The sequence below is a fragment of the Pantherophis guttatus genome, chromosome 1 (genome assembly GCF_059756535.1).
Source record: "Pantherophis guttatus breed Tessera chromosome 1, ASM5975653v1, whole genome shotgun sequence".
Classification (NCBI taxonomy): Eukaryota; Metazoa; Chordata; class Lepidosauria; order Squamata; family Colubridae; genus Pantherophis; species Pantherophis guttatus.
The window spans coordinates 75991029-76006284 of NC_142063.1; the positions used below are offsets into that span (position 1 = coordinate 75991029).

General features: G+C 41.2%; 1 protein-coding gene across 9 annotated transcripts in view; it reads left to right on the forward strand.

The window, feature by feature from the left end:
- PACSIN3 (protein kinase C and casein kinase substrate in neurons 3) overlaps window positions 1–15256 on the forward strand; it is a 39570-nt gene that overhangs the window by 12376 nt on the left and 11938 nt on the right. For 8 of the 9 annotated variants that reach the window (XM_034417532.3, XM_034417529.3, XM_087883091.1 and 5 more), the window contains exons 2-3: window positions 12794–12894; window positions 13276–13432. In XM_034417532.3, coding sequence (XP_034273423.1) covers window positions 12841–12894; window positions 13276–13432 — 211 coding nt within the window. In that variant the 5' untranslated portion in view covers window positions 12794–12840. Of the gene's footprint in view, window positions 1–11114; window positions 11135–12793; window positions 12895–13275; window positions 13433–15256 lie in introns of those variants that run through there. The other variant, XM_034417530.3, reaches the window with a different exon arrangement.

Sequence of the window (15256 nt, forward strand, 5' to 3'; positions counted from 1 at the left end):
TTTATAACTTGAGCACACCCCAGTGCACACGCCACAGCAGTCTTGGAAGACCTATACGAAAAGATCCCTATGAACTAAGACTGTGATCTTGTAGATAGAGGTTATTGAAACTACAGCACATGTCTTACTATGGTACACCCCAGTAGTAAAATCCAAATTTTTTTACTACCGGTTCTGTGGGTGTGGCTTTGTGGGCATGGCTTGGCTTTGTGGGTGTGGCAGGGGAAGAATATTGCAAAATCTCCATTCCCACCCCACTCCAGGGGAAGGATATTGCAAAATCCCCATTCCCTCCCCACTCCTGGGGGAAGGACATTGCAAAATCTCCATTCCCACCCCACTCTGGGGCCAGCCAGAGGTGGCATTTCTCTAGTTCTCTGAACTACTAGTTCTCTGAACTACTCAAAATTTCCGCTACCGGTTCTCTGATCTACTCAAAATTTCCGCTACCGGTTCTCCAGAACCTGTCAGAACCTGCTGGATTTCACCCCTGCTACACCCTCTATAAGGATCCGGTGATCTACCTTGTAACTCCTTGCCTGCTAAAATACCAAGGGAATTCTGATCTTTTTATATGCATTTGTTATCAGATCAGTGTGATTCTATCTCCTTGAATGTAGTCAAATGTTGGTATACTGTAAAAATAGATAGATTTGCCCATCCACCAACAATTGTTTTTTTTGTTTGTTTTTGCTTTATTTTTTTTTAATGTGCTTCTATCTGTAATTCTGGTCTCTAACCATAATAATTCTTTATACATTTCACAAACCTTGTTTCACAGTGAAACAAAGTACAGGTAGTCCTCAACTTACAAGTTTTTTAGTGACTGTTCAGAGTTACGGCACCGAAAAATGTGACTTATGTATGTTTTTCTTAAGTTATGACATTTGCAGCATCCTCATGATCATGTGATTAAAATACAGATGCTTGACAATTCATATTCATGACAAGATCAGCTGATCACTGTTTGCAACCTTCTGACAAGCAAAGTCAATGGGGAAACCAGATTCACTTAACAACCAGGTTACTAACCTATCAACTGCAGTGATTCATTTAACAACTGTGGCAAGAAAAGTCGCAAAGTGGGGCAAAACTCACTTAACAAATGTCTCACTTAACAACAGAAATTTTGGGCTCAGTTGTCACAAGTCAAGGACTGCCTGTATACAGGTTCTACAGGATTCTTATGGCCCATTCTTAAATGATTCTGAAGACCTCTATTAAAAAGTCACTGAAGTCTTATCAATTTAAAGATTACAGAACACTTCAGCAAACAGAGTTCAAGACCTTGAAACGGAAAAGATAGTAGGATTGTCATAATATGGGGATTCGTTGCTGCCTGAGAATTTCATCATTAAACAAATTCTGTAGCACAGAACTCTGCAGAAGTATATCAGGCCATCTGTCAACTGAATCTCAGATAGATCACAACAATGGTTGCAATATACAAACAAGGCTCAGATGTTACTAAACTGAAGCAGTATTTTATTTTTATTTTTACAAAGATACAAGAGACTGATGCCAATTAGAGAGTTTGGCTAAAATTGTTGCAGCTTTCAATTACAAGCAGTTATTGAATTCAGGGGAGTGATTACTTTTACATACTGGCATATCACAAGTCAGATAAAAACAAGCACCAACAATTGGTGACGTTAGTTTGTTCATATTCCCTTTATATATTGGTAGAAGCCACATGAAGCTCTGATAACATTCAATAGAAGAGAGGTGCAAAATTTAGAAAATCCAAAAGCCAGCGAATATTTTTTCCCCCCATGGAGCTGTATTTTCTGTACCTATTAGTTTAGTCTCTGAGAGAAATCATGTTTTAGTGAATAAAAAAGAATCATAATTGGACAGGAAAAAAATAGTGCCTATATGGCAGACTTAATGGAAAGTTTGTTTGGGATTATGGCTGATGCAAGCCTTGTATTGAGTTAAATGCAGAGCAATGTGGAAACCACAGAATTGGACAAAAATACTGAGTTATCAAGGAAAAACTTGAAATTAGTAGCAAAACAAGTTGTGAATTAAATACGTTGCCTCAATATTATTTTCTAAAGAAATACTAAGGATTAGATTTGTAGTGTTTTAAAATATGTGGCTCATTTAGCTTCAGAGTTATTTTGTTCTGGGAGGGGTTATGGCCTACTTGGCTTCATTTGTCCTTGGCTGAGACACAAAGCTCCATTTGTGGCATCAAAATATTCATGCTTCCAATACCAAGGCAAGGGACATGAATTTCAAGCCTATAAGAGGAAACTGAGGATATAGCCTTTCCTTGTGATCTAATTACGGTTCAATTCTTTTGGAGGAAACCTGATGAATCCCTTTCCATTAAAGATATGTACAATTTTGTGTTGACGGAGAAATACGTAACAAGAAATGGGAATATTATTGAACACTGGTTGCAGTGCTGATAGGAGAGAAAGTGGTAGCTGCCAAATGTGTGAATAAAACAGAACATAATCTTTAAAGTTTGTCTAGAACTGATGGGATTCTGCTCTTCTCCGGGATGGCTTAAGGATGAAATTGCTCTCTTCAAGAGTTTGGAAAGAAGGTGGACAAAGCATTTTAAATTCCTTTGGGTTTGGTCCAGTTATTTTTAGCAACCTTAAAGGTACACTAGTCAGAGGTTGACACAGAATTCTGATAGAGGCCTGAATAAAGCAGAATGGTGTGATTACATTAATTTTCAATGACATGCGTTGGTTGATACAGCATAGTAGTGTATTAAATTATAGCAAATGAGTGGTATAAACTACCAGTGAGTAATTGCATCTTCTCTCCTTTGCACACTAAAGTTTCTCCCCCTCTTATCTCTTAACATTACATATCAGAAAAACAGCAAACCTTTAATTTCCATTTCAAAAACCAACCCCAACCCCCCCCGCCATCAAATTAGGTATCCTCACTCAACTTTTTGGATGTGATTACCTGGCATTATTCTGTTCATTTTTAAAACAGAAAACAATTGTTGGTTCCAAAAAAGCTACCCACTCTTGCCTGGGACAGAGTTGTACTCATGAATAATATACAGATAATCTTCAAAGTACAGTTGTTTGTTTAATAACAGTTCAAAGTTGTGACAGCCTTAGAAAAAATGATTTATGACTTGTATTCACACTTATGTGGCCACAGTCACCTGATTGCGGTTGGGATGCATGGCAACTAGTTAATATTTAAGACTGGTTGTGATTTGCATAATGCCTATCTGGGGAAGCTGGATTTGCTTAATAAGTATATGACTCACTTGATTATAATTGAGGACTCCCTGTGCATTTGTTACTAACATATAAGGTTGCGCATGTCTATGAGAACGTCTATGAAATGGCATTGAACTTGATTATTGCACATAGCACTCAGTTCTCCAAGTCCTAATTGGTGACAAGCTTCACTTCTTATACCTAAATTTATCATAAGTTCCTGACACTCTCCCTGCAGATTTTGCTGATTCATTCTTCATTGGAATTGGTGACTTGCCCTTTCTTCTGTTTCCTGATATCGGGAAGAGTCAAACTTTTTCATCTAGTCAGCACTCTTGGAAATGTGAAACCATGCTCTGACCAACCCCATGACACACATTTATCAGCAAGTAAAAGTGGTTGCCCACCACCCCCTCTTCCCTCCCAAGTTGAAAATTCCACCCCAACTTATTTTTGTCCTTTTGTCCTGGGCACATAGGTGACCAATTTCCAGGCAGTCCAAGAATGCATTGGGGTGAGCCATTCACTATTTTTACTTCCTAAGAGTAGACATAAAGCAATTAGAGGATGACACTTTCATTTGAAAAACACTGACTTTCCCTGCAGTTTTCTTGGTTTGCCAAATGCTTCCTTCCCAGGGCTGAGAAAGACTGACTAGCTTAAAGTCACTCAGCTGGCTTTCATGGGTAAGCCATGAAAGGAAACATTGTCTTCGGGTTTCTAGCCTGATGCTTTAACTATTACACCAAACTAGCTCTTCCAAACATTATAAAATTATGTTTTGTAATCAGATAATTTAATATGCTATAGTATGTGCTAATAAGGCATATCCTATAGCCGTGATGACGAACCTATGGCACATGTGCCAAACGTGGCACGCAGAGCCCTCTCTGTGGGCACGCACACCGTCACACCAGCCCAGCTCCAATCGTGTTTCTCCATTGCATTTCACTCCATTGCGTTTCACTCAATCAATTCCATTTCTCACCAAGTTGGAATTGATTGAGTGAACTTTTTCATTTGCGTACTTCACAATGGGGGAGATGGGGTCTTGTCCTCCTCCTGAAGACCATTACAGCACGGAACCACAATGCAACCCTGTGTCGGCTCAGCTCAGAAAAAAAAAAAAAGCAGGTTCTTCTCCTGCAGAGCTGCTGGTGTTGGGATGCCCCACCTTCCCGCCAGCCAACTGAGCATGGGCGCACTGCTCCTGGGCTCGTCGGCCTTCGGATGTCATTCCCACCACCCAGCACCAGTTCAGGGGTTCTTTCCCCCCACCCCCCATAAGGGGAAGAGAGAAACACAGGGAGGCAGAGAGAGAGAGGGAGAGAAAGAGAGGGAGAGAGAGAAAGACAGAAGGGGGAAGAAAGAGAGAGAAGGAAAGAGGGGGAAAGAGGTGGGGGAGGGAAAGAGAGAAATGATATTACAAAAGTTTTTCTTTTTTATTGTTACTAAATGTAATATTTCAAAAGCAGAAAAAAATGAAGGGGAATAAAAGTGCATTTATCACATTTTTCTTAGAACAATTAGCTGAACTCTGTGGTGTTTATCATTATTTATCATTAAACCTCATTATTCAGGTTAAATTGCCATGTTGGCACTTTGCGATAAACAACTGGGTTTTGGGTTGCAGTTTGGGCACTCAGTCGCTAAAAGGTTCGCCATCACTGTCAATTGATTTCCCTAAATAAGATAACTCTAACCCTTTTCAAGTTTTAATGACAGTTTTCCTATAATATAAGCTGCATCATGGAAAAAAGCAAAATTATTGTCACTGAATCGTATCTATGGTGGTTAATGTTAATGACAATGTACAGAACAGTCAGCACAAAAAAATGCAGTCCTTCAAGTAACTTGGATTAAAGCATGTAAAGTTTGGAAGACTTTAGTGAACAGTTTAAATTAGATGTAGAAGATAACAAGGACAGCAGTTCCATCATGAGGATAAAGTAGCACCTCTAAGGGGTTTGGCTCCGTGTATGTGCTGCCCTGTCTTGGGGCAGTTAAAATTTCCAAGCCATGTTCAAGGGCTGTCCTATTATGAACATATTGAAATACCCAACTGGGAGATCATCAGCACATGTATCACTGCCACTAGGATTTTCTCTCCAGAGGAAAAAAAATCAGCACAACTGATTTATCAAAGCTGACAAAAGTTCCCTTTTTATGATACTATTATTGATTTGTTGCACCATCAGCCAGATGTTTAGACTGGATTTAACATTTTTATCAACCCATTGAGTCCTTTCCAAAGACCTGGGATAGGCAGATGTTGATGGTGTTAAAGGTATTGCAGGATGTAAGCTGTTGTGAGTAAAGCTGCCTTTTGCAATTGACTGATGGTGATTTTGTCAAAGCTAATGAGTTCAAGTGGTATTCCAGTTGTTTTGGGATTGCACCCAAGGTGCCTATATATATATATATATATATATATATATATATATATATATTATTAGCATTATTAGTATTTCACCTTTATTGCTTTTATAACTAACTCAAGGCAGTGAACATACCTAATATTCCTTCCTCCTTGTACTTTTCTCACAACAACTCTTTGAGGTAGATTTGGCCGAGAGTGACTGGCCCAAAGTTACACAGCCAGCTTTCATGCCTTAAGGTGGGACTAGAACTCACAGTCTCCTAGTTCTTTAACCATTGTAAATGTTACAGCTGTAAATGTTAATAGATTATTTTTTTTGTAAAAGGATTCAGTCTTAAAAAACATATTGATAGTATAAAGTATAATATACCCAAACTATGGAAAAATATATATCTAACATCGGGAGGAAATGTATGAAATGATGGCTCAAGCAGTATAATGTTAGAGATATACAGGTAAATCCTAGAGTGTTTTATCTTTTATAATTATAAAACTAGGTCCATGCTAACACGGCCACAAGTTCACTATCGTTGCTTTGAGAGAAATAAGTTTCCAAATTAAAAAATGCATATCCAGTCTGATTCAATATGCAATTATTTTAAAGACATCCCTACTAATCATTAGTATGGCATACAAGTTGAGTTCCTGAAATCCTGCTCTATGGTTTGGTTGACTGTTCTCTGACTTATCCTTTTAGCAACGTTTCTGCTATAGAAATATCATACTATTATGTCCTTATGTGGTTAGATGTCTTACTCATGTTTTAAACTGGATTAGGCAGTTTGGAGCGGTATAAATTCCAAGGAAGAAGCTAGAAAATGCTGATTTCTGGCTTCTTTCTCAACTAGTTATCTCCTCCCAAGGATTTGTAGGCTAAGAAATGAATCCTTGCTGATTTGGAAAAGATTGAATCATATGTTTCATTCCCCCCAAGTTAAATTCACTTATTAATTACAGATAATTATAGCAGGGCAGTTCTGAAATGTAAAGCACGTAGGTTTCCTAAAACTAAAAATGATATGCTGGCCTTCAGTTGCATTTTGACCAATTGAAACATCCTTCAAATACAGGTGCATGCAAACACACTACAGTAGCCAAATGCCCACTTTTTCTATGTATCTCTATAAATAAATTTATCACTAATTTCCATGATATCTGGTCATATTGAAGTTAGTAGTATCCTAAAAGTCTTTTTGTAACTAAAGAAGTCATAACAGTTTGAGCACACCCAGAGTGGTGCCTATAGATAACGTGTTAGAAAGAGGTCTGTCATCTTAGGATTCATTATTCATTATACAACATGTCAGTATTTATATTACCGTGCCTTGGGGTTACTATATTTTAGTGTGAATGAAGGATTGTCCTGAGTGTAAGGGAAAAATTGATAACAACTGCTTAAAAGTTATGTTTCATTTATATGTAAAAATATGTCAGGCTGAACTACTCCAGTTTGGAAGTATTTAAAATCAGTATCTAAAACAGCATGCAGATATAAATTTTATAGACTCTAATTTTAACACACATGAACACAACAAAGACACATACCTTTCCATGTGCCAAGAATGTGGATTTTATTACAGCTAATAAAAACCATTTTCTTTTCTCTGCCGAAATGCCTCTTCCTGTTGCTTTCTCACATCTGCCCAGAATGTGCCTCTGAAGAAAGCTTATCATTGCGATGCTTGTTATTACTGCTGCCACCAGCTACCTTAGGCTGGTGGGTTAGCAATTGGGGTCAATAATACTGACAGCCCTATTGCTGACAAGGAGAGCTCAGATATTACATTTTTTAATACTCTCATCAAGTGCCTTGGCATCGGGAGTATCAGTACCAAGAAGGGGTTCTGTTTTCAGTAAATCTACAGAGAGCCGGTTTGGTCTAGTGGTTAAGACATCAGGCTAGAAACTAGAAGATCATGAATTCTAGTCCTGTCTTAGGGACAAAGCCTGCTGAGTGATCTTGGTCCAGTCATATCCTCTCAGCCCTAGGAAGCAGGCAATGGCAAACCCAGGGGTGGGCTGCTGGGGGTTCGCATGGGTTCAGGAGAACCTCTAGCTAAGATTCTGTGCAGTTCGGAGAACCCCAAATCCCACTTCTGGCTGGCCCTGCTTACCCCTTCCCTCCCAGGAGTCCCCACGTGGCCTGTTTTGGATGCAGGTAAGTGCAGGGCATATGCGCAGGTTCAGGGAGGGTGAAAAACGGGCCTACCAGAAGTTCAGGAAGGCCAGAAACGGGCCCGTTTCTGGCCTCCAGAGGGCCTCTAGAGCTTGGGGAGTCCGTTTTCACTCTCCCGGAGGCTAGAGGAAAGCCTCTGGAGCCTGGGGAGGGCAAAAACGCCCCCCCCCACCATGTTGCAGGAGGCCGACTAGGCCACGTCCACTATGGCCACGCCCATCCAGCAACCAGGCACAGAACCCCTTGCTAAAATTTTTGAAGCCCACCCCGGGCGAACCACTTCTGAAAAATCTTACTAAGAAAACTGCAAGGGTTTGTCCAGGCATTCTCTGAGAATCGGACACAATTTAACAGAAGTGGAGAGGGGGATCCAAGAAGAGACTCTGTTTCCAGTAATACTATAGAGTCGGATAATCTATAACTAATCTTTCTTGACTATGCATACAGAGAGTCATAGCTGCTCATAAATTAGGAGCAGAACAATTTATTAGATGGTCATCAGAAAACTCTGTAAATAACCAACTCCTTCGAGAGCTGAAGGTTCAAGGCTATATTTCTAGAGGCCTTGTTATGTTACTAAGTATTTTTCTTGTGAGAACCATAATCAGGGAGGTGCTGTTGCACTTACTGCATATTGTTGAGTTCTAAGGGTCATCTGGTTGACCTCTGTGCATGCAGTCTAGTGGATCCAATAGCTATTTAACTTGATTCAACGAAGTTTTCTCAGGGCATTTAGATGTTTTCAGAGAGTCTGTTCATTAGAAGCACATTAAAGAATGCAAAGTGCACATGAAAGGGGGTGGGGAGGAGTTCCAGGAGGGACAGGTTTGCTGTAATCTGATCCTCTGCAAAAAAAAAAAAAAAATTAACTACTTCTATACCGAATTTTTTTTAAAAATGTAAAGGGAGCTAGACTCATCCCTCTGAGATTTGTCATTAAAGCAGCGTTATTTGTTAATACAGGACATGGTTTGATTCATAAGGAATAAATAATGTATTTGTGATTAATAAGATGTTCATCCTTTGCATTTCCCTATAATAACGTGTTATATTTACTACATTTAATGGCCTATGAAATAAAGAAAAAATCCATTTGCTGACTCACGTGAAAACAACATGTTTGCTAGGATATTTGTGCTTTTTATACCTGCCTTCTGACTCAGCCTTCTTTCCGAATAGATTGTGACTGTCCCGTAAATATTCAGCTATTTTCATCTCTGCCCCCATGTGGGATAGTCAGTCTGGTCCCTTGAGCATGGGTTGAAAGCCACCTTATTGCACCCTCTGGCATGTAACCAGACCCAGCTGAGCAATCTTATGCAGCCATCTGTCTTTTCAGGGATAGTTTTAGGAATGCCCTCACAAGGCAAATTTCTAGTCCTTTTAGTTGCTGGAGAAGTTTAAACATACAGCATGTAATTGCTGAACATGTCTTGAGGCACCCCCAGTGGTGGGTTCCCCCGGTTCAGCCCGGTTCTCCCGAGCCGGTAGCAGTGACGATATGACATCACCGAACCGGTTCTGTCCCCCCCGCCCCCGGACCCCCGCGTTATTCTTACCTTTTATTTGGCCCCACCCCCAATCTATTGATGTCTCCTGAGTCCCAGCTGATGGCTAGAGGGAAAAAAACTGTTTAAACTCTTGCCGTGGGGCTTCAAAAGGCTGCCCTACAGCTGATCAGTGGTAAAAGAAAACAAATGAGTAGACCGGTGCCTGCAAAAATAAATGGGTAGACCAGTGCCTGCAAAAAACAAATGGGTAGATCGGTACAGCTCTGCAAGCAGTTAAAAGCCTGGTAGACCAGTACCTCTGCTAAATCCTAAAGAATTGTCACATGACCATCAAGCCACGCCCACAAAATAAGCCACGCTCACAGAACCGTAAAAAATGTTAGAACCCACCCCTGGGCACCCCCCTTTCCATGGAGCATCAGTCAGGAGGGCACTGTAACTATGTTTGAGGACACTCACCTTCCCCCAAACAAGTAACTTTTCACTTTTTAGATTCACATGATATTTGTTTAGTTTGTTTGACTGTTTTGAATTTGTTTAAAACAGAAGTGTCAAACTCACAGCCTGTGGGCTGGATGCGTCATGCACTGACCACACCCATGCCCGCTTTAGCGAAGGAGGAAAAAGTGGGCAATACATCACGTGATGATGCGAGTTTGACACCCCTGCTTTAAAGAGTGAAAGAAATTATAAGGATTCCTGATTGTATTGGGAAAGGACAATCCCCTGCATATGAACTAAGACAGAACTGTAGAGAGCCATCTTAATCAGCTTCATAAATAGCTGTTTACTTGGTTGAATCCTAAATAAATGACAGTTTTCTCTGTCTAAAGCTTACCCCCAAACATTCATTATCTGTAAACAGCATTTCTCTTTTCTTCACTTTGCAAAAAAATAAAAATAAAAAAAAATACAAGGTTGAACCAAATACTTTACTCTGAATTGTTTTCAACAATGTTCAAAATACCAGGGGAGGCTAGTTGAACATGCTGGATCAGGAATTCTGGGAGTTGAAGTCCACAAGTTGTAAAAGGGCTACAGTTCTCCCGCCTCCCCTCCCCCCGCTCTATATGATAAAATCTACAAAATCCATTACAGAAGCTGTCATTTTTGTATTAGGCTACTAAGAAACATAATGGTGAATTGTTTGATTGGGGACAATACAATCCTTGACATTCTTCTCTTGACTTGTGGCACTCTGTATCAGTTTCCAGTTCTGCAGGCTTCATTAGATTAGAAGACTATTCCTCAGGTTGGACTTCAGACTTCAGTTTAATAATGATGGGAGAAAATGCTTCCAATTGCAGCTGCACTGTTCCTAAGCAACAGTTTGGAAACAGTTTTATTGACTGCTGATCAGTTTCTGTGCCCACTTGCCTTTTAAAAAACCCTGATTTCTTAGGTGCTTATGACTGTCTTCCACATAAGTCTTCCCATGCCTGAAATGTATGGTTGGAGGCTTTTTTCATTTACCCCTGGCTTCTGAAACTGGACAGGTGGTAAGAGATCCATGTGGCTGTGCTGCTTCACTCATATACTATTATTATACATATATAATGTAAAATAATAATACTTGGATCCTGGCTTCAAAAATGCCAGAGGAGGAAGTAAGGAGGATTACTTATGGCAGGTGCAAGAACTTGGCACAATCCCAGTCCTGGCTGACTGACAAGCCAAGTTTGTCTTGGCTCCTTCTGCTCTCAGGTTTGTTTTAGCTGCCTGACCAATACAGTCAGAAGGATGTATTTGAGTCAGACCAACTTGAATCGGCTGTAAAGTCATGTTCATGCTATTCTTTCCCAGCACATTGATCAAGAAGAGCCCCAAGGTTTCCCTCCTCACCCTGGCATTGGTCCTGCATCTGGTATGTAGCTGGTAGTGAACATTGGGAATTTTGCTTTCTGAGATGGGAAGCTCTTAAGCAAAACGTTTAGGCTACTTGGTGTGTCTGAGTCTTCTGCCTAGCACAGCAAATGAATTTAACTTCCTTAGTCACCCAGGTGAATCTGCTAAAAAAGGGGCCAGGCATTGTTAAAGCTCCTTCGGATGCAACAGGATAAGGCCAATAGGGCAGCTTACATTAGCTTTAACTTTCTTACCTGTTTAGGGGTCTCTTTCTCAAGGAAGACTTCATGATATGGAAGACATTGCTACAGTGGGTGGAACGGACAACTCTTGGTCCTATCTCTGTGAGAATCTTCCCTTGCCTGAGGCCAAGTGAATATTTTTCAAGGGTGTGGGGCAACTTTTTATAGAGTGGAATGTACAGGGGGCAGTGAGCTGCATTTGAGCATGCATGCCAGTCTTTTAATGAGCTGTGGCATGTTAGGTGGTAGTGGAATTGTCAAAGAGATGGTGGAGTTCAGTACAAATCTTCATTTGCTTTTAAATTAGCCTTCTGAAATACGATGTCCTTATATATTATGGCTCCCAGACTTCTCTGCTATTTAGGGAGTTGTAGTCCTAGCAGAAGTGGCCTTTATGTGATGCCAAAGCCCCAAGGCACTGTTACGTTTAAGTAGTTGAATGGCACAGCTCTGGATTCCTTTGTGAATATATGGAGACATGACGATGATGGAACAGTGAGGGAGAATTAGTATCACATTTAGTTTTAAAATGATTGCTGTTATCTGTTAGAGTTAAATGTATTCTATGTAAACATCTATGTATTCCTCCTATGCAAAAGTATCATTTGCCCCCTTCCTGTAGTATATGTGTGAATGCACACTCACACCCTTATCCCCACATTTTAAAAGTCTCAAGTTGACTCTGCATTATTTCTGATCTTTTCACTGGTGGGAACACTGGTCTGTAGGTAATTAATACCTTCTTGGCATTGACTAAATGTCTTCTTCTCAGGCAGATGGTATTGGTAGTACTCATAAATGAAGCTTCTCTAGAAAAAATATATATGATTTTTTAAATATATTATATATAATATTATATATTATATATATTATAAAAGAGAGAGAATGGAGAGAGGAGTAGAGGGTAAGATAGGAGGGGAGAAGGAGAGAGAGGAACAGAAGAAAGGGAAAAGGAGAGGAAGAAAGGGAGGGGAAAAAGGTAGAGAAGGTTAGAAAGGGGGGAAAGAAGGAAGAAGGGGGAAAGGGAGGGGAAGAGAGAAAAGGAAGGAGAGGAGGAAAGTAGAAAAGGATAGAAGAAGGCAGGGAAGGGAAAGAAAGAAGAAGGAGAAGAAGGATTGTTGTAAAATAAGGGAGAAGAAAGGATAGAAGAGCAACCCCGAATATAATTAATTTAAAAAAAATTTCTTTAGAAAACATATGTATATGTGGGATTAATTATGGATAAGAGAATGTACATTTACAATATATTTATAAGAAATAAAAAAACTTTTTTCATAGAAAAAATATGAAGTTGTCTCATTTGTGTACCATGGGCAGTTGGTCTATATTGTTAAATTAGGGCTACTTAGGGAGCCTTGAAGGACTTCATTCTTTCAAACTTTTGCTGAATTGCCATGTTATAATTTGTGTACATATCTTTCTGTTTGTTTTTCCAGGAGCACCAAACTTTGCAAACATTTTGTGCTGCAAGGAAACTAGAGTGATGTCAGCGGAGGATGATACCGGTGGAGAGGCTCCCAGTGGCAGTTTCTGGGAGGTAAGAGCAGAGTAAACGAGACGTAGGGTGCGGCTTCCACAAGAGTTGGGGGAGAATCCTGGTAGAAGAACTAAGGTCTCATGGTCTAAATTTCTCTTGAATAAACTGAAGGCAACAACAGCAGGCCTAGAGCAGGTGATTCAGATGCCGTTTTTAATGGTGCCATTTTATGATTGTACCATTTTTAGTGCTTAATAATAATAAAGTTTGACATTTGTGACCGTGATACACAAGCCGTCTATCTCTGCTTACAAGACTTGGAAATAATTCTACAGCTCATAAGCATTGCCCGTTGTGTGGGCGAGTCTGATGCATTCTTCTGACTCTTAAGATAAATCTCGAAAGAGGGCAAGTGTAACTGATGCTGTGGTCTAATTTCAGCCTGGCAATTACAAGAGGACAGTGAAGAGGGTGGATGATGGAAACCGGTTGTGCAATGACCTTGTCTCCTGCTTCCAAGAGAGAGCCAAAATTGAGAAGAGCTACGCTCAACAGCTAACAGATTGGTCCCGCAAATGGAGGACGTCTGTAGAAAAAGGTATTATAGAAGGAGTATGTGGCCATGAAATCAAAATTAAAACATTCAATAAATCAGTTAAACAATAAATAGAAGAACTAAATAAAGATCATAATGGGGAGATAGTATATAAAACATTGCCGGTGTGCAGGGTTTTTTTCATCAGAAGATCCCCAGTCTTATTGGAAAAAACAGGTTTAAAGAATTCTCTAAAACAGGGGTCACCACCCTTTCAGACCTCAGGGACCACTAAATTCATAATTTTAAATCCCACGAACTACTAATATGAATCCAGTGTGCCACTCGCTGAAGCACTTGGACTCCCAGTGACGGGATGGGGTCCTTCAGGCAGTTAGCTTGGCCACCTGTTTCTGAAACCTTAAACACACAAAGAGCCATTTGGACCCATTTCCCACAGAAAACAAAACACCGGGAGCCACAAAACCTGGATGGGCATGGCCAACTCGATGTCACTCACTCCCACCCAGGCACATGACACACACACACCCAGCCACACCAACCCAGGTTTTGTGGGTCCCTGTGTTTCCTTTTCTATGGGAAACAGGTATTTCTCTTTCTCTGTGTGTCTCTCTCTTTCTCTCCATCCCCACTCTCTTTCTCTCTGTCTCTGACTCCCTCTTTCTCTCTCTGTTTGTCTCTCTCTCTCTGCGTGTCTGTCTGTATCTGTCTGTCTCTCTCTCTTTCTCTCTGTCTGTTTCTCTCTCCCTCCCTTTCTCAGTCTGTCTCTTTCTCTCCCTCTCTCTCTTTCTGTATGTCTGTCTCTCTTTCTTTCTCTCTCTCTCTCTCTCCCCCCCTCAATTCTTTGGTGCTCTCTGGGTCTTGTGACCGCTTCTTCCGGCCATGCTCCATGTTGTAATGGGCTCTAGGAGGAGGAGGGGATGCCATCTCCCCACTGTGAAGCGCACTAAATTTAACTGTGCTGTGCAAGGCACTGTGAGAGCAGTGGGCAGGCCATGGAGGCTGTGGCCAGGTTGAGCCAGTGTTTCGGGGCGGAGAGGTAGTTGCGTGTCTCCTTGAGCGACGAGATGTGTGCAGCACCAACAAGGGCCGAAAGAAGCACCTGCGAAACCCAGCAAGAATGAAGCAAGTACAGGGACACTTTGCTTCCGCTCTGAAATATGGAGCAAATCTCCATCCCCCGCCCTTACCTTCTCAGGCCATGAGTGACTGGGAGGGGAGAATGAGGGGCAGGGCCAGCCACTGATGGGTTCAGCTGACAGGGAGCCACAATAGGGGGATGAAAGAGCCACAGGTTGCTGACACCCATTGCTTCAGCCCGCCTGCACCGCTGTCCCCCCTTGCCATAACTGCACCTCATTCCATTCAGCAAGGGCTGTGCTACTCCTTGCACATTGCACCACCTGCAAAGTTGCATGTTGCATGTACCACCCTCTATGGCGGAGATTTCCAGCCCCACCACAAGCTGCCCAGCCGGTCCCATATTCCAGAGCTCTAGTCATAGGACTGGCCCATTGGTCATCCCGGAGCAGCTCCTCCACCCAGGTGCACTGCGGACCACCAGAATTTTCTCACGGACACCAGTTGGTGACCACTGTTCTAAAAAGTCAGAAGGATTGGGGCCCTTCTCAAGAGGGATGATGTTCCAATGGGGGAGCAGATGCCACAACAGAAAAGGCTCATCTCCTAGGTCCTATCAAGTGAAACTCCCTCGTGGATGGGATATACAGCATGCCCTTCCTGCTTTTCTAGAAAAAATTGATCTTTCATGGAGAAATCTTGTCCTCCGAGAAGTAATTTTGTTAAATCTAGGAAAGCTTTGTAGCATTTTGGTTTTAAGGTAAACACCTCACAAAGTCTGCAGGA